The sequence below is a fragment of the Cebus imitator genome, unplaced genomic scaffold (assembly GCF_001604975.1).
Source record: "Cebus imitator isolate Cc_AM_T3 unplaced genomic scaffold, Cebus_imitator-1.0 Scaffold120, whole genome shotgun sequence".
Classification (NCBI taxonomy): domain Eukaryota; kingdom Metazoa; phylum Chordata; class Mammalia; order Primates; family Cebidae; genus Cebus; species Cebus imitator.
Window position 1 is genome coordinate 1,839,591 of NW_016107435.1, and position 18,601 is coordinate 1,858,191.

At 42.1% G+C, this 18,601-nt stretch overlaps 1 protein-coding gene across 3 annotated transcripts in view; it reads right to left on the reverse strand.

Annotated features, from left to right (window-relative positions):
* Window positions 1–17,370, reverse strand: part of ASAH1 (N-acylsphingosine amidohydrolase 1) — a 31,864-nt gene extending 14,494 nt beyond the window's left edge. The window contains exons 1-4 of one of the 3 annotated variants that reach the window (XM_017539679.1): window positions 17,074–17,370; window positions 6,628–6,674; window positions 1,873–1,963; window positions 615–701 (exon numbers count right to left, since the gene is read on the reverse strand). In XM_017539679.1, the coding sequence (XP_017395168.1) occupies window positions 615–701; window positions 1,873–1,963; window positions 6,628–6,674; window positions 17,074–17,130 (282 nt within the window). In that variant the 5' untranslated portion in view covers window positions 17,131–17,370. Of the gene's footprint in view, window positions 1–614; window positions 702–1,872; window positions 1,964–6,627; window positions 6,675–16,367; window positions 16,715–17,073 lie in introns of those variants that run through there. The other 2 variants (XM_017539678.2, XM_017539677.2) reach the window with 2 other exon arrangements.
* Window positions 17,371–18,601: the final 1,231 nt, after the last annotated feature.

Here is an 18,601-nt window from a genome sequence, read left to right on the forward strand (position 1 = left end):
CCCAACCCCAAATGTCATTAGTTCCCAAAATCTGCCATAAAGAGCAATGTGGATCCCTTTAGCAGTTTTAGGGGCCAGGCCCTAGGTGTTTCATTGATTCTGCATAAACAAAAACGGGCTGAGAAATGGAGTCTTCCTACATGGCCAGGATGAAAATGAAATGGTTTGGTGACTGCACAGAAACACTCAACCCAAATGAGCTTCAGGGTCAGAGCTACTGAGGAACTCTACAGAATATGGGGACAGGGTGAGTATGCCATAATAAAATCTCTGGATGTCCCTGAGATACTTAAGAAAAAAACCAAGTCTTCAATAGTGAACTTACTACTTAAAGGGAAGGAAATACCATACTCCCAGATGAAATGTGTTTATTTGCCTGTCATAATGTAGTTCATCCTTTAACAAAACCAAAATTTATTATGCTGTTATCCTAATATTACTGATCCCCAAATTTAAGTCCCTCTGAAGTTCTGACAGTGAGCCAGATTAATGCAAATTTGTCCAAGTCCTTGAGGAGAGGCTGTTGAATTATGCCTTAAATACCAGATCATTTTCTGATTTTTGTGTGTCATGTGTATGTGCTTAAAATTTATTGTGAGAAATAACATTCTTACCAATTTTTCATCCACCATCTGCATAACTTTTCCACTTGGCACGAATGTATTTACCATATTTTTCAGAGAACCTATTATAACCTTTAGCTGAAAAATAAATAAATAAAATGCTTACTAAAAGACATAACGAAATGCTAACATTTAATATTACCTTTTGGCTTACCCATATGCAGCTAAAAGAGATTGCTATTTGACAATATCATATATATATACGTATATTTGACAATATTTCAAATATATTATGTGTGTATATATATGTGTATGTGTGTGTGTGTGTGTATTTTTTTTTTTTTTTGAGGCAGAGTCTCGCTCTGTCACCCAGGCTGGAGTGGGGTGCTGTAATCTTGGCTCCCTGCAACCTCCACCTCCCAGGGTCAAGTGATTCTCCTGCCTCAGCCTCCCAAGTAGCTGGGATTACAAGCATGCACCACCATGCCTAGCTAATTTTGTATTTTTAATAGGGACGGAGTTTCACCATGTTGGTCAGGCTGGTTTCGAACTCCTGACCTCAGGTGATCTGCATGCCTCAGCCTCCCAAAGTGCTGGGATTACAGGAATAAGCTACCATGCCTGGCCTCAATTAATATATTAACACAGTAAATCTAATTTTATCTTTAAAGTGAAACTGATTGTTAATTATTCACGTGAAGGAAAATGACGCAAAGGGAAAGAAACAAAGGTAAAGTTTACAAAAAAGAACAAAGGCTACAGAGGAATGACCTCTTTTCCTCTATTATCATTTACTGTATATGGCAGAAAGGTATCAAAAGCACAATTTTAAACTATTTTGTGGGTAATTTCATGAAGTGTTCATTTAAAAATACAGTAACATTCAATAAAGTTAGAAATAAAAGATTTAATATGGAGTCTTCATGGTCCTTGGAAGGGAAATAAATAAATAAAACAAAAAATATGGCCGGGCACAGTGGTTCATACCTGTAATCCCAGCACTTTGGGAGGCTGAGGCGGGCGGATCCCTTGAGGTCAGGAGTTCTAGATCAGCCTGGACAACATGGCAAAACCTCGTCTCTACTGAACATATAAAAATTAGCTGGTGTGGTGGCAGGTGCCTATAATCCCAGCTACTTGGGAGGCTGAAGCAAGGGAATCGCTTGAACCCAGGAGGTGGAGGTTGCAGTGAGCTGAGATCGTGCCACTGCACTCCAGCCTGGGTGACAGAGTAAAACTCTGTCTCGAAATAAATAAATAAATAAAATAAAAAAATAAAGAAATAAAAGATTTAACCTTCACAGCATACCATTGGTGCCTTGTCAACCATCAATTCATGCCATCTTTTGTAGGGTGGTAAATCAAGATTTATGGTGTACCATGGAACTGGACCTCTGTACCTGTAATGAGAGGGGTAGCATCTTGAAATGCCAAAAGGTTTTTTTTGTGAGGGCTAGCTAGATATATCTATAAGGATATATGAGAGGCATATTCTTAACAGTGTAGAATTTGGTTACCCAAACCAAAATTTGCAAAGAAAGTTGATTCTCTACCTAGTACTTCTAGGTTGAGAACACAATCATCAGTGATCACGGAATCTTGGCATAGAATGCCATAGTAGGGAAGGTTCATGTGAATTGGTTTTATGAGAAAAAATCAGTTACAGCTTAAGAGCTCTAAACTGATAATCAATGATGGAAAATATCTGCCATTTTCCCCCCTAAATGTCTGCAAAAATTTAATCTAGGCTCTAGATACTTCTTCAATTGGTTTCCAGTTTCAGAATTCTCTCTCAGAGAGTCTAACACTATTGCCAAATCATTGTCTCTAGTGTTGGCTTCAGGAAGTTCAGGAAGATCCTTTTTTTTTTTTTTTTTTTCCTGGAGATGGAGTTTCACTCTTGTTGCCCAGGCTGGAGTGCGATGGCATGATCTCGGCTCACCGTAACCTCCGCCTCCCGGGTTCAAGTAAGTCTCCTGCCTCAGCCTTCCGAGTAGCTGGGATTATAGGCAGGTGCCACCATGCCTGGCTAATTATGTATTTTTAGTAGAGATGGGGTTTCTCCATGTTGGTCAGGCTGGTCTCGAACTCCCAACCTCAGGTGATCCACTCACCTCAGCCTCCTAAAGGGCTGGGATTACAGGCGTGAGCCACTGTGCTCGGCCAGGAAGATCACCTTTTAAGCCCCAGAGTGGCAACATTTATTAGCTTCCCATGATCAGCTTCAAGATCCTGCATGATTCTTTCTGTCAGCCATCCTAATCTTCCCTACTACACACCTCCTCTCTTCTCATTTTTCTGTACAAAGTCGAAGCCCAAGCCCTATTCTGTCATCTCCATACTCCAACTGCCTACTCTTTAACTTACATGCAGCAGTTTCTGAGGACACAGCAACATTCACTCACTTATCAATGGAGCTGGGCCATATTTCTGGTGGATGAATTCTACAACTACCTTTGTTGCTATTGGAACATTATTTTCTGGCTCTTGTTACTAAACTGAAGTAGTTTTTAAGGGTGTGCCATTTAGTGGTTTAGCAGTATAAACAAACCTATGCCTAAAAATAACCATCATCTGTTCCACTGATCTGCTCCTGAGACTGGTAGGGTGACTCTGGTGTGTGCCACAATGGGACCAGTCTCCTAAATTAAAATGTTATCTAGACTTACGTCTATAGGTGGGGATGGGTTATTACCTGAAGTCATGAACTGTGGTTCTATTTATACTTCCACTGCCATAAATAATTACTTGGCTCTCTAAATAATGCTGCGGAACTTGGGGCCCTGGTATATGTATGAAGTTTTATGAAACTGTTAACTAGCAGCCATTAAGGTTGTGATTTAGACAGAAAAGAAAAGCATACTCAATTTTGGAAACGTACATTTAAGCAAAATCATAGTGAATGAATTTTGTTCTTTTTAAGTTCCCCATTTTCTTAGGAGCTGATATCTACATGAAATACTATAATACTTATATTCTAGAAAAAAGCTTTTAATCATAACAAATTAATTCCATTTCTGATGGACCTCAATTTCACATGTAAAATTTTGTCTCACAATTAAATAAGCAATTATCGTTCCCCTTGTTATGGGCAGGTGTACCAGCCTCCCCTCTCCCTTCAAGGGTGCATTTAGATTTCTATGTCTAACAGCAAAGTTTACTCAGTGGCCTGCTGGAGCTACGCGTGTTGTGCCCATGAATTCCTATCAGCTGCTCCTCACCTCATAACAGCCAACCAATCCCAAATCATGCCCCTATATCTGCCATAAATTCCTGATTCTTTTTCTAGAGTCTTGGGTAGGCTCATGGATCTCAGAGAGGTGATGGAGAGGGGATGAACTCAACACAATCAACAGACAACGAACGGATTACAGTGAAGTGGGCATGATGAGAACCTAGAAACGTCTCAACCGTCAAATCTGCACTAATTAGAATTTGAGAGACCTGGTTAATCTAATAAACAAACATATTTTAATAACTAAAGCTTAGCCATAGTAACACATTTTATGTCCCATTAAACAGTTTTGTTTTGTTTTGAAATGGAGTCTCACTCGGTTGCCAGGCTGGAGTGCAGTGGCACAGTCTTGGCTCACTGCAACTTCCACCTCCCGGGTTCAAGAGATTCTCCTGCCTCAGCCTCCCGAGTAGCTGGGACTACAGGCACATGCAACCACGCCCGGCTAATTTTCTGTATTTTAGTAGAGACAGGGTTTCACCATGTTGGCCAGGATGGTCTCGATCTCCTAACCTCATGATCCACCTGCCTTGGCCTCCCAAAGTGCTGGGATTACAGGTATGAGCCATTGTGCCTGGCCTTAAAGAGTTTTCTAAAACATTTCAATATTTAACTTCTGTACCTCAATTTACCATAGGAATAAAAGAGTATCTACCTTATAAGAACAGTGAAGACACTACATGAAAATGCAAAGATTAAAAAAACACTTAGCAGCACCGGTATTCAATCAATGGTAGTCATCACAGTATATTTTCCTACTTTACTACACACAAAAAATATCTTTTAATCCTTTTTGAGACTTAGTTTTTGCTATGTCCATGCTATTTATAGTATCAGTTACATGGGCTGAACCCACGTGTCTACCCAGGTGGCATGGAAACGAGGCCAAGTGAAAGAACACATATACAATAAGAGCGCAGGTGCGAGGCACCCAGGGAGCAGTGGGAAAGAAATGCTGAATGGACTCCGATGGATTCAGGGGTGATCAAGCTCTCAGTTCCTTTAACTCCAGCACTGATTGGACTAGTCATGCTGGCTGAACAGGTTATCTCTTTTTTTCCTCACATTTGCCCATGCATGCTGCCCAAGTGTATGCACTTAATTGAAAGGCATGATCTCACAGGTCCAGGACGACTGTTTGTCATTCAAAGGTACATAAATATCCACACTTATCTCCCAGGTCTCAAGATCCATTGTTAGAGGTCAGAGAGGACAAAGATGAGAACAAAGCTGAGGCTTTTTGTGTAGGAAAGCAGGGAAGTGAGGTAAAATGAAACTTAGCAGAAAAACGAAGGCTAGGAAAGAAACGTACACATCATGTCTACGCAAAAATGTGTATGTGTTTAGGGGTATATATGTATATGTATGTATACATGCATGTAAATATGTAGACATACACTCATGTGCACATGGCAATAAGGAATCAGTACAATGCCCAATCAGGAAAGGTTTATCGTTTGCAGGGCATTCGATTTATAGACATGTGTAAAGTGCACTTAAAAGGGAGTAGGAAACGCCTTAAACATGGAAGGCACCTCATGAAACATTCAGTGAACTGGGGCAGTAAGACCAGCTGAGAGACACAATCAGTAAGGCAGACATGTCACCGAAGGCCAGGATGATGCCAGTGATGACAGAAAGGATGACTTTCAGAGGGCAGGCCATTGAAGAAAGAGCTGGAATGAACACTGGATTTGAACAGCATCAAAACTGGTTTACAGATGCCCGCCACCACACCTGGCTAATTTTTCTATTTTTAGTAGAGATGGGGTTTCCTCGGGAGGCTGAGGCAGGAGAATCACTTGAACCTGGGAGGTGAAGGTTGTTGCAGTGAGCAGAGAGTCGCGCCATTGCACTCCAGCCTGGGCAACAAGAGTGAAACTCCATCTCAAACAACAACAAAACAAAAAACAGCAAAAAAACCTGGTTACCTCGAAATTACTTCCTGCCAAATACTGGCCTCTTTTTACATAAAGGCGAGTAAGTCACAAGAATTTAGTTTATTACAGTTTCATGCAATCTGGGACAGAGGCTATTTAGAATACATAGTTTAGACAACAGCAGTACAATGTATATAATTCGGAATGTTGCAGAAACTGAAAATGTCATCTTGATACCACTTGATAGAGTTGCACTGTTTTTGCCTACAACCAGCAGGCTACTTTCAGAGAGGGGGTAGAGTAGGATAAAAAGATCACCGTTCCCTATACCTGTTCCTTCTTCTGTTCTGTACCCTGACTCTGTGAGCTATTATTGTGTCTTTCTCACAGGCCCATTTAAACACTAAAGATTTGGAAGGACCAAATTCTAGACTAAAAATGTTAATGTTAAACACACTGAAACACGATTCTGGTCCTCCTCTTAGGTGTTCCAATCCTGTTTTGCTCTTGACAGCTTTGTCATGCCAAGGTTTATTCTGAGAACGTTTCACATATGAGGTTCTATGCTTTTTGTTCCAATATGATTTGGTGGTTTAGATCCAGGCACCACAGAGAATCACAGGCCATTTCAAACACAGCCCTTACATTTGTCAAAGATAAGAAAAACACTTAGTGGTAGATAGAGGAATTTAGTGGAAAATGAAAAGACTTTTCTTTCCTATGATTTTGATAGGCTAGCATTGGGCATCTGAATTGAAAGATATTTTCATATTTGTCTAAGATCTCAGCCAAATGTATAATACACAAATCTCAGAAACAAACCTCTGTCACAGGATAGAAAACATGACTTAAGTTCTTATTCACTATCATTAGTTTATGAGAGAGTATTACATAGAGGAAAACACTCTGCAAAGGTCAAAGGGAGTTTGGATATCCGACGTTTACTCACGTTGGTCCTGAAGGAGGATAGGTAGATTTTCTGCAGTCTTCTGTCCACTAAAAAGCAAAGAAAATTAAGTTTCAGAAAATAACAAATGCTTGCTAATGGAATAAGCAATTTGCAAAAGTAGTTAACAATCTGTGAAGATAAAATCAAATCTGATTTTGCTCTTTTATACCATTTCAATGCCTCTTAAATTAAGTCTTTTCCTCCAGAGAAAACTTCTAAAATCCTAAATCATTAAGTGGATTTTCAGTTTCAGTTCAGTTTGCAAAGGTCCTAGGTGTTATAATTTGGCTCTCATATTGCAAATATATTGAGTAATAAACAAATGTAAGAAAGCAGATGGAAAATGTTTATGTTAGAGATGCTGACTTAGCACTAAAAGTAAATAACCTGATGGGATGTATTATCTGAACTTATCAGCCATGTGTATTGCAACGTGTCCCAGGCTTTGCCTCCCAAACCAGATTTTCAGGGCACACAGCACAGGGCCCTTCATCATCTTTCCGTAACTTACCATCCCAGCCTCATCTCCTGACACTCCCCTTAGCATTTATAGCCACACACAAGCACTTCCTATGATCTTTCACCCTTGCATGCCTGTGCATGCAGTATTCTCTCTTGCTAGAATGCCTTTTCCCTAACTGGTGAACTTCTGGTTCTAACTTCTAAGATTCGGTTCAAGTATTTTCTTTCTCACGAAGTCCTCAGCTATCTTCCATATGAAAACAGTCATACCCTCATCTATACTCCCACAGCATTTGTACGCATGCTTGTCACCATGTTTATGACATTGCATTATATTCATTTGTTTGTGTCCCTTGTCAATACCAGACTCTGAGCTCCCTGAAGTGAGGACAGCCTCCATACTGAGGTCACTGCCTGAGACAATGAAGGAATGAGATAGTTTTAGGTAGAGTTGTCCAAGCTTAGTAGCAAAAGGAGAATCTTCTCCTAAACTTATCAAAAAAAGTCCATACAGATTTATGATTCTTTTGTTACTCGTTCAACATAGCAAGTGTATTTATCTCCTTTCCTCTAGAGAACCAATATAGTGAAAGTAAAATAATTATTTTAAAAAAGTATAAATCCACAATAAGAGGAAGTGGAGTAGGGAAGGAAACTCTCAGAACTATAGTTTGAACTCAGAAAATGTATCTGTTGCAAAGATGTGTAAGAATGGAGGTCTCACATCTTGTTTTAACTTTTGACAACATAGGGAATATATAAAGTAGGTTGACATTACCTGTGATTCAAACATTAGTTGTCAAATTTGCCTTACTGCAATGTAAGTTTCTCATATATGTGTGGCTTTGTATTGTAATTTTGCGTTGAATTCATTAAGAAACAATATCAAGGCCGAGCACAGTGGCTCACACTTGTAATTCCAGCATTTTGGGAGGCCAAGGTGGGCAGATCACAAGGTCAGGAGATCCTGACCATCCTGGCTAACATGGTAAAACCCCATCCCTACTAAAAATACAAAAAAATAGCCAGGTGTGGTGGCTCACGCCTGTAGTCACGGCTACTCAGGAGGCTGAGGCAGGAGAATCCCTTGAACTTGGGAGGAGGAGGTTGCAGTGAGCCAAAATCGAGCCACTGCACTTCAGGCTGGGTGACAGAGCGAGACTCCATCTCAAAAAAACAAACAAACAAAAAAATTAAGTCTGTAGCAAAATCTGATTTCCAAAGTAATTCATGTTCAATAATAGTGGATGGGGGCAGTTCTTGTTTAGAAAAATTTCACTGTCAACTGTGAACTCAAAGACTGCAAAACTGTACAGCTACTAAGTTATCTAATGGCTCTGTCACAAGAGACATCAGGATATCCAGCCTTTATTTCTGAAAAAAATTTGCAAAAATGATGATGGTTACATCCACAAGAACAAATGAAGCTCATGGTTTACATTGCTGGTTCAATAACACCCATGAGATTCCAATATTTTCCACAAAGTATCTAAAAAGGAATACTTTAATAAATAACCATACGCCTTCAACACCTTGGATGTTCATAAGTTTTGTGAATTTGCTCAACTCAGCCTTTTTCTTCTCACAAATATTTTTACCACTGTCAGTTGTTATGCATCTTAGCAGATTCCATTTCAGGTTATACTGAATCACTATTTTCTCAACTTCTTTGAAAACATTCTTGCCTACAGTTGTTTTACACAGATGATTCATAGAGGCTAATCCTTCAGTCACTTCAACCTTGGCATTGATCATCTAATAAATATCAACAACTGATCTGTATTGGTAATGTTGCGAATCAAGAAAAAACACTCAAAAGCACATGCTTTGTTCTTTGGTAGTGATGTTGCTCCCCAAATCCGGGACAACGGTCCTCATTTAAAGACATGGAAAAGAATTTCATTTGCCCACAATACTTCTGCTGCTGCAACTGAGTACAACGTAGTTAACCCGCCACTGGTAAACGGCCTCCTTATTTTGCTAGTAAATGAGCTACTTAGAGACTTATTTTGGTTGCAGCTTCATTTTATTTTTGAAAATTTGTAAATAAATTCTGCTGTGATGAGATACTCTGCTTTATATTTTCTTGTTTATCTGACCATTATTCTCTTGCAAGTTGGGAATACTGTGATGAGTACTTAACCTGAGTGCTTAATTTTATGATCATGTTATGGACCTATGACCCTGCTCCATTAGTGACTTGCAGAAAGTTACACAGCTGGTGACAAAATCAGAGTCTATGGCTTCCCCTGCTCTATCAAACAGCTTCCCACAGAGATAATAAAACCAATGCCTTGATTTAATTCCAAACAGAATAATCTGCACTTAGTTTGGGGCTTCTGATGATCACTAGAATCAACTCGGCAAACCAGTTGAAATGTAATGACTCCTATCCCTTTCACATAATTATATTTGCATGCCCTGGGTTCCAAAGCCTAAATAAACATCAGATTACAGGCACATTTCTTACTAAACAACGGTGAGGAAAGTTGAAAATGCCCTGTCTAGTATTAGGAGTGAATTTGACCTGCCCCAGAGGTAAGAGGTAAAGAGTAAGCTGGCAACAACACATGTGGGAGTCTCAGGTTGATAACCACCCTCGGTTGCAATAAACAAACATGAAGTCAGCATAGGATCTGGCTGCAAGAAAACAGAATAAATGTGAGAGAAAATAAGAAAGGTAGCAGCTATGAGGCCACAGTATTTAGGGGCTGACGTGGCATTAACGCCTGAGTCATTTATGCAAAAGGGTTCATTTGGGGGATAGAGTGGAAAACAAACTACTTCACCCTCAAAAAAGAATTCTACAGGGAGACACAGCTTCAAAACCCATAAATAGCCCTAAAACAGAATTATAATCAACTTATTCAATGTTACTTAAAGTTTCTTACTATCTCCCAAGTTTAACTACACATAGCTGTTTTTTTTTTTTTTTTTTTTTTGAGACAGAGTCTTGCTCTGTCACCCAGGCTGGAGTGCAGTGGTATGATTTTGGCTCACTGAAACCTCTGCCTCCTGGTTTCAAGTGATTCTCCTGCTTCAACCTCCCGAGGAGCTGGGATTACAGGCGCATGCCACCACGCTCTCCTATTTTTTGTATTTTTAGTAGAGACGGGGTTTCACCATGTTGGCCAGGATAGTCTCAATCTCTTGACCTTGTGATCTGCCTGCCTCGGCCTCCCAAAGTGCTGGGATTACAGGTGTGAGCCACCACACCCAGTCAAATATACATAGTTTCAATAACAGACAACTCTATTGAGGTAAGTAAACATTTAAATAGATGACAGGTAAAGATTAGAAACAGATAACAGGAAGAGATATTAAGTAGTCTGGATGGTATACTGTGTTACACCCTCCCACAGGAAACAAAATTCAACTTAGAATCAACTCTCTAGCCCTTTCCCCCCAGTACCTCTCTCTCTCTTTTCCTCTCTCTCACTCCCCTTCCCTCGCTTTCTCTCTGTCTCCCAGTTGTCTCCTAAGTGTGGTGAGAAGTGGTAAAAATCTGATGTTTCTCAATGCATTTGAAACTCTCTGGGGTGGGCACAGTAGCTCATGCCTGTAATTCCAGCACTTTGGGAGGCCAAGGCGGGTGGATCACCTGAGGTCAGGAGTTCATGACCAGACTGGCCAGCAAGGTGAAACCCCATCACTACTAAAAATACAAAAATTAGCTGGGTGTGGTATCGCATGTCTGTAATCCTAGCTACTCAGGAGGCTGAGATAGGAGAATCGCTTGAACCCGGGAGGTGGAGGTTGCAGTGAGCTGAGATCGTACCACTGCACTCCAGCCTGTGACACAAAGTGAGTCTCCATCTCAAAAAAACAAAAAACAAAAAACAAAGGCTGTGCCCGGTGGCTCATGCCTGTAATCCCAGCACTCTGGGAGGCCAAGGCGGGTGGATAACCTGAGGTTGGGAGTTCGAGACCAGTGTGACCAACATGGAGAAACCCTATCTCTACTAAAAAATACAAAATTAGCTGGGCATGGTGGCGCACGCCTGTAATCCCAGCTACTCGGGAGGCTGACGCAAGAAAATTTCGTGAACCTGGGAGATGGAGGTTGCGGTGAGCCACAGCTGTGCCATTGCACTCCAGCCTAGGCCACAAATGTGGAAACTCCATCTCAAAAAAGAAAAGAAAAAAAAAAATACCAAAAACCTCTCTGGAAAATGTTTTTAAAAGAATGCCTGGGTCAGCAAGTTCTCTAATTGTTCTGGTTATTTGACAGAAACTTAAGCCTCTTTGTCCTCCCCATTCATTAAGAGAAACTAACTACAGAGCTACTGACCATAACATTCTAAAGAAAACAAAAATATAAAGAGAAATTTATTTCATTAAGGTCTCAATGATGCTCCATACCCCTAAAAAATGACATAATTTGTACAGCTCGTTAAAATATTTGAGTCTTGCAGAATTAGGAGACCCTCAATGAAATGTATGCTTCTAATAATGTATTATAAAAGTTCAGAAAGCCATTGTGTGCTTGTCATATTCAAATACTCAGAGACAATGAAAGATAATCTAAAGTATATAGCTCATGTCAGTTTTTATACCCATCAGAAGCCGAATAACTCTAGCAAGACATTTAATTCAATTCTTGAATTCTTCAACAACTATTTTCCAGAAAAGATGTTACCTATAATGTCCTCGTATTTATAACTCAGCAGAAACACTGAATATGAAGAGGCCTGCTTCTTATGTGTATAGCAATTCACATGAGCATGTGAATGTCTTCACTTGTCTTCTGGGCTCTGATGGGATGGCCTCCTATTACTCTACTGATATTTAGGTCAAAGGAATGTGAATAAACCCTCCATGAGAGGAAGGACCTCATCTATCTCATTGGCTGACACATTGCCAGCCTTTAGAAGAGTCTGGCATACAGCAGGCATGCAGTATTTGTGGAATAAATAAACGGATTATACCTGTGTGTTCCTTCTTTGGAAGTAGGAGGGAAAAGCAGATGCAGTGCAATAAATTCCTAGGCCAGATAGGGACTGAGATTTTCGGCAACTGTGTGAAAATCATTGCTAAAGCTGATTCAATAGCTAATGTCAACAATGTTGTAACTCATATGAGAAGCTGATGCATAAAAACAACTTTACTTTGGCAAGTAATTACTATGCCATTATATTTCATCTTCACACATTTTGTGAAGTGGCTCAGATCTTTTACTCAGAGCAGCCATCTCTCTTTTGTAGTTCCTTTCCTGCCGATCACCCTCAGCCTACTGCAAGCTATTTTTTGCCCCCAACACTGCTCTGGCCGAGGTGACCAATGTTACTCAACATCATAACACTATTGACATCTCAATAATATTCAACATAGTTAATCTGTTACAGTCCCTTCCCTGACTTTCCTGTCATACACTTACTCTTCTGGGTTTTTTTTGTTTTTTTTTTTTTGTTTTGAGACAAAGTTTCACTCGTTGCCTAGGCTGCAGTAAAGGGGCACAATCTCGGCTCACTGCAACCTCTGTCTCCCACGTTCAAGCGATGCTCCCGTCTCAGCCTCCTGAATAGCTGGGACTACAGGCATGCACCACTATGCCCAGCTAATTTTTGTATTTTTGGTAGAGATGGGGTTCCCCCATATGGCCAGGCTAGTCTCACACTCCTGACCTCAGGTGATCTTCCCGTCTCGGCCTCCCAAAGTGCTGGGATTACAGGTGGGAGCCACCATGCCCGGCCTCTCCTGTTTTAATTTTCGCAGTTTTTCCTCTTCCTGACACATACATGTGCAAGTTTGCATAGTTCTCTTCTCTTTCTCTATCCTCTTTCTAGGTGATTTCGTCTGCTCCAAGGGTTTCAAATAATATCATAATGCCAATGACTCTCAATGTCTCTGAGTGACAGTCCCAGTGGTCTGCTGGATGTCTCTCTGCCATGTGAAATTTAACACATACCCCAAATGAAAACGATCCTCATCCTTTAGCCCCCAAACTTTCCCCTCCCCATGTTCCCTGACAGTGATGCCACTATTCGCCCAGTGAAGCAGTTCGGAAATGTGCAGGACACACACCTCACTCCCTCATCCGCACCCAATCCTTCCTTCTGCTCATTCAACTTCTGGACTTTTTTCTAGAACATCTACTTCTCTCCCTCATCCCTGTGCCACCATCCTTCAATGCACCCTGTTTTCTTTTCTGGATTAGTCTCCTCAGATCTACCCTTGCTGCCCTCCAATCCAGACTCATTTTTTTAAAGTGAAAATGTTATCCTGTCTAAAACCATCTAACAGCCTCCCAGCGATGGTTACAGATCCTCCCATCTTAATAAGAATTCAGAGATTTTTACTTAAATCTCTGAATCCTTATAAGAGTCTATAGAACCCTTGATGATGTCATCTGGAGCTCTCTCTCCAGATGTTTCTCGTGCCACTGCCTCATCATCATCTCCTTTTTTTTTGAGAGGGAGTCTTGCTCTGTCGCCAGGCTGAAGTACAATGGTGCGATTTTGGCTCAGTGCAACCTCCACCTCCCAGGTTCAAGTGATTCTCCTGCCTCAGCCTCCTGAGTAGCTGGGATTACAGACACGAGCCAACACGCCTGGCTAATTTTTGTATTTTTAGTAGGGACAGGGTTTCACCATGTCTGCTCTCGAACTCCTGACTTTGTGATCTGCCTGTCTTGGCCTCCCAAAGTGTTAGGATTACAGGCATGAGCCACTGCACCTGACCACCATCATCTCTTAAGAGGCTCCTAAAAAATTCAACGATGAAGAATAACTCAGGAGGACCTTAACATACGAATACTGCGAAATACCTCAAAAACAAACAAAAAAATCCTTACAGATGTTCCAAATCAACTGACCTTTGTTTGCAACTTAAGCCAGTTCTCATTATTCACATTTATCAAAAGTAGTTTTGAAATATCTTTTGTTACCATGAGGGTATAGTTTATTATATAATGACTCCAATTGAAAAACTGCTTATTCTTTTCAGACAATGAAGTCATTGAACTTTTGTAAGGTTCTAAAGGTCCTTCAGCCCATGGATCCCAGGATTTTCCAGGCCAGTAAAAAAAATTAATGAGGCTTTGTCACAGGAGGGTCCAAACTTTTATTGGGCCAAATGAAGATGTTAAAACAAAATAAATCCCATGCACATAACACATTTACCTCTGCCATTAGTTTATTTTTAAGAACATGTTAGAAACAATGAAAACTGGAAGTCCATACAATCAGAAAAGATTAATATTCTAAATTAATAATTTTAGTTTTACAACTTTATTTTTCTCAGTTCATTGAAAATTTGTGAAAACAGCTTCCCAAACTGACACCAGTGACCACACTAGACTTCGATAACTGCTGTTCTAGACAAGAACTATTATATCCATTGAAAGGTTATTGATTCTTCTGAAAATAGCTATTTTTTTTTTTTTTTGAGATGGAGTTTCACTCATGTTACCCAGGCTGGAGTGCAATGGCGCGATCTCGGCTCACCGCAACCTCCGCCTCCTGGGTTCAGGCAATTCTCCTGCCTCAGCCTCCTGAGTAGCTGGAAAATAGCTATTAAAATATTTTTGCTAGAATAAATAAAGCTGTTGAGAAAGACGAAAAAACAGCCTCCAACAACCAAAACTGCGCTGACTTCCACAGCTACACCTCAATATTGTTGAGAAAGACGAAAAAACAGCCTCCAACAACCGAAACCGCGCTGACTTCCACAGCTACACCTCAATATTATTACAAGCTGATCTGACACTCACGACCAGGTAAGCTCTGTTTTCCTTCTTGACATCAACAATCTCACTGATACCTAACTCAGATAAGATTACTCTGAGGTGTGACGCAATGAGACAAATTAATGCCACTTGAGGATTTTGTCCAAGCACAGACAAAAAACAAGGACACTGCAACTCACAAAGCACCAAACATCCCCTTCTCTTGCTAAACAGAATGATTGTTATTTCTTTACTTAATCATAGAATTCCCCCCACTTTCCAAAAGTATTCTATCTACAGCAAAGCCTGGTTCCTTAGTCTTACCCCAAATCATGCAACCGAAGTTCAAATTCTGTAATGGGTTTTTTTCCTACAACCTTCCGTCGCTCATGGTATGTGTTTTCCTTTGCCTGCAAGAACACTAAACCCAATTTGTTCAACTCATGGTGTGTTCCTGGTGGTCTCTGAATAAAGGGCCCTGATATTATTAACATATCAAATTCTTTCAAAATTCCCATAATACCAACTACCCTGAAGCAAATTAATTCCCTACCCACAGTAAAGCAATTTTATTTGATGGTCTTTCAATCATGTCCACATGTATGTACTGTGTATTTTCCTGTTACAGGAAAAACTGTATATACTATTCTGGATTCTACTTTTATTTACTGAACACTTTATCAGTTTTAAAGGCTGAGTCATATCCCGCCATGATTTGAAAGAATTTCTCCTTACAGGTATAAAAGAAGAGAATGCACATCTTGCTTCTACTTTCTACATCCTACCTAAGCTATTCAAGACCATCTTCATCTAGCATCAGACCAGATGCGCCGGGTTCCTACTTATCCGATCTGTTGACAAAGACAAACGCAGTCTGATTGCTTTATAAAGAAATGAATTATGAAAGAGCGCTCAGGCATGCTTCAGTAAACAACGTGACCTCTGGCTAAAGATTTTCTCACTCTAGGTCTACTTCCTCTTCTGTAAAACGAAAGAGTCACGCTCTTCCCTCACTGTCTCTTACAGTTAGGAAGTCCGTGGCCCTGTGACTTGCTTGCGGGAAAGAGCCACGGGACAGGCAATCCCATGACTTGGGTGCAAGAGGCCACGGGGGGGGGGGGGCTCAGGGGACTGCTCTCGGCTGCTTGCACCGCCCAGACTTGGGACCAATCAGGTCCCAGGGCCTTGCAGGATCCCGTGGTGAGTTCCAGTTGAACTCCTTCGGGAGAAAGCACCTGACCATCAAACAGTCTGTCGCTGGACTGAGTAATGCACACAGGTCGACCGGAACATTTTATTTAAACAGTTCAGAATGCAAGGGCCTGGAACTGGTTGTTTAAGTACACTCACTCAAATTTGAGGATGTGCGAATCACACCAAGGTATCCTGCAGAGATTAGGATTTCTTTTAAAGGTGTTCTAGTTCCAGGTAGCACGGAATCAACCGACGACGGGGTTCACCAGCCCGCTTTGGACCCACACCCCTGTGCACAAACCAGAGACCCCCGTAAAGACGCTGCCCGGGACCAGGTGTTCCGCGTCCACGCCCGCCCCGCCACACCTGCGCCCGCACCTGCACGCCCGTCTCCGTGCCCCGGCTCAAGCTCACTCACCGGCGGCGCGTGCTGCGCCACGGCACAGCTGACTGCGGCAGCCAGAAGGACGAAGGCGACGAGACTCCGGCCCAGCATCGCTCCAGGAGCCAACGCCACTCTCCGGATACCCGCAGAGGCAACAAGAAGAGTCGCCTGGGCCGGGCGCAGGCCACACCCACCCCGCCGCGTGACCCGCGACCGCACCATTCCAGGCGGTGGCGTGGGGGGGCGCTCGAAGGAGGCGGTACTGGGAGGACGGATGGGGCTTTTCAATGCAGAGAAAAGGGCGGCGGAGAGAAAGCGAACCTTCCAGGCTGCGGAGGGACCCGCAGAAGGAGAGCCGCGCTCGCCTCTGGCGCGCGGCCTGATCTATCCCTTCCCCTCGACCACCGCGGGCAACGGTCGGACCCAGCCGGAGCCGGAGCCCCGCCCCGTGGGTGGAGCCGGGAGCGTCACCCGGACAGCGTTGCGGGGACGCCTCCTGCAGGCGGGTGACGCCTGTCCCGGGTCCCCAAGCACCCTCAGTACCCACGAAACGGACCCAAAGAGTCTCAACACCAATGTAACATCCCACCCTGACCCATCTTTGCCCTCTGAGGAAAGCGGGCCCGAAATGAGTTGAGTTATTCATCCCCACCGCGGGGTCAGGGACAAGGAGCAGTGGAGTGGCGGGGGAGGGAGAGAACCGAATCTAGTCAGGTCCTCCAAGCTGTGGGTTACCCACTTGGGCTTTCAGAGCAGAGCTCCCAAGTCCCAAAATTGGGGTCTCGGTGACGCGCATAGACTCGGGTGGGAAGGCCGGTGGGACCCGCGAGCCTTCTCTCCGTGCCAGACTGTTTCCTCCTAACTGGCGGAGGACTTAGGTTAGCGGAGCTGAGCTCCGCCTGGGAGGAGGCGGACGCCAGTAGCTCGACAGGGGGACTCACTTGGCTTTCGTGCCATCCGTGGGCGCAATCGCGCGGGTAGGTGACCGGGTTGGATTCCAGAGTCCACCAGGAAGTCCTGACCTCTGGGTTGCACTTCCTCGTTGAGTCTCTGACCATCCCAGCAATGTTTTAATGCTTCGATGAAGCTCAGCACGCGCTGAAATCACCATCTATTTTTTTTTCTTTTTTTGCATGTATGAGAAAGGACAACACATTGCAGTTTTATCTATTTGTATTATTTCTTTAGAAAACTCAACAATCTTTTTGTTGTAGGTGGGGAAATGAGAAGGTGATATGTTTTGCTTTTTTTTTTTTCCTTTTTTTTTTTTTTTTTAAAGAGGGAGTAGATGACAGTGTTATTCTCCTTAAGGAGGAAGTTTCGCTTTTGAAACATAACACATGCTTAAAGCACATGTGAGTTCCTGCATGAACAGTAAGCCTTCAGATGGTAGAAATATTCGTTATTAATATAAAAATATTTACCGCGGATCTACAACGTGCCAAGCACATCTCCCGACACTGGGGATAAGCAGTGAACAACAATAAGATAAAGTTCTTCCACCAGGAGGCTTATGTTCTAGCTGAGAAATGGGCAATAAACATAAGAAAATTACATGGGATGTTAGTGATAAATGCTACAGAGAAAAAACGGGTCCAGGGGCATCAAGTGTGGAGCTCAGAAGTGGGAGCGTCACAATTCTAAATAAGAGGGACAGATAGACATGATTAAGGAGGTGAAGTTTGAGCAGACATTTGAGGGAGGCCAGGAGGCTAGTTTGTGGGTGCCCAAGAAAGAGTATTCTAGGCAGACAGCAGCTGTTAAAAGGCTTAAAAGGGAGAATGTGCCTGGCATGTTCGGCTACAGCAGAAGTCTGGCACAGAAGAAACAAGGGGAAAGGAAGAAGGAAGTATTAATAGATAAAGTAAGAGAGTTAAGGAGAGCAGGGCAAATTCTCTAAGGCATTCAGAGTCATTTCACTCCGGAAAAAAAATGTGTAATGTTGATACACGTGTTAAGTGTTAAATATATTGAAGTGCCTTGGAGCTTAAAATAAGTGTGCCAGGAAGAAGAGAATTCCCATCTCTTAGTTGTTATTACTAAATCATATAGCTATTTGATTTGAAGATCATTCATCTTCAGTACTCTTGAGAGCGATTTAAACATGTCACCAGGCATATTTTTTCCCCTACGAAAGGATGTTAATTGGTGATTGGGTAGCCTAGCAAAATCAGATTCTTTATGGAAAAAAGTTGTCAATTGACATACTATTCTTAGGCACCACTGTCGGAGAATTAGGCATCTAACTTCCAAAGGCCTATTATATA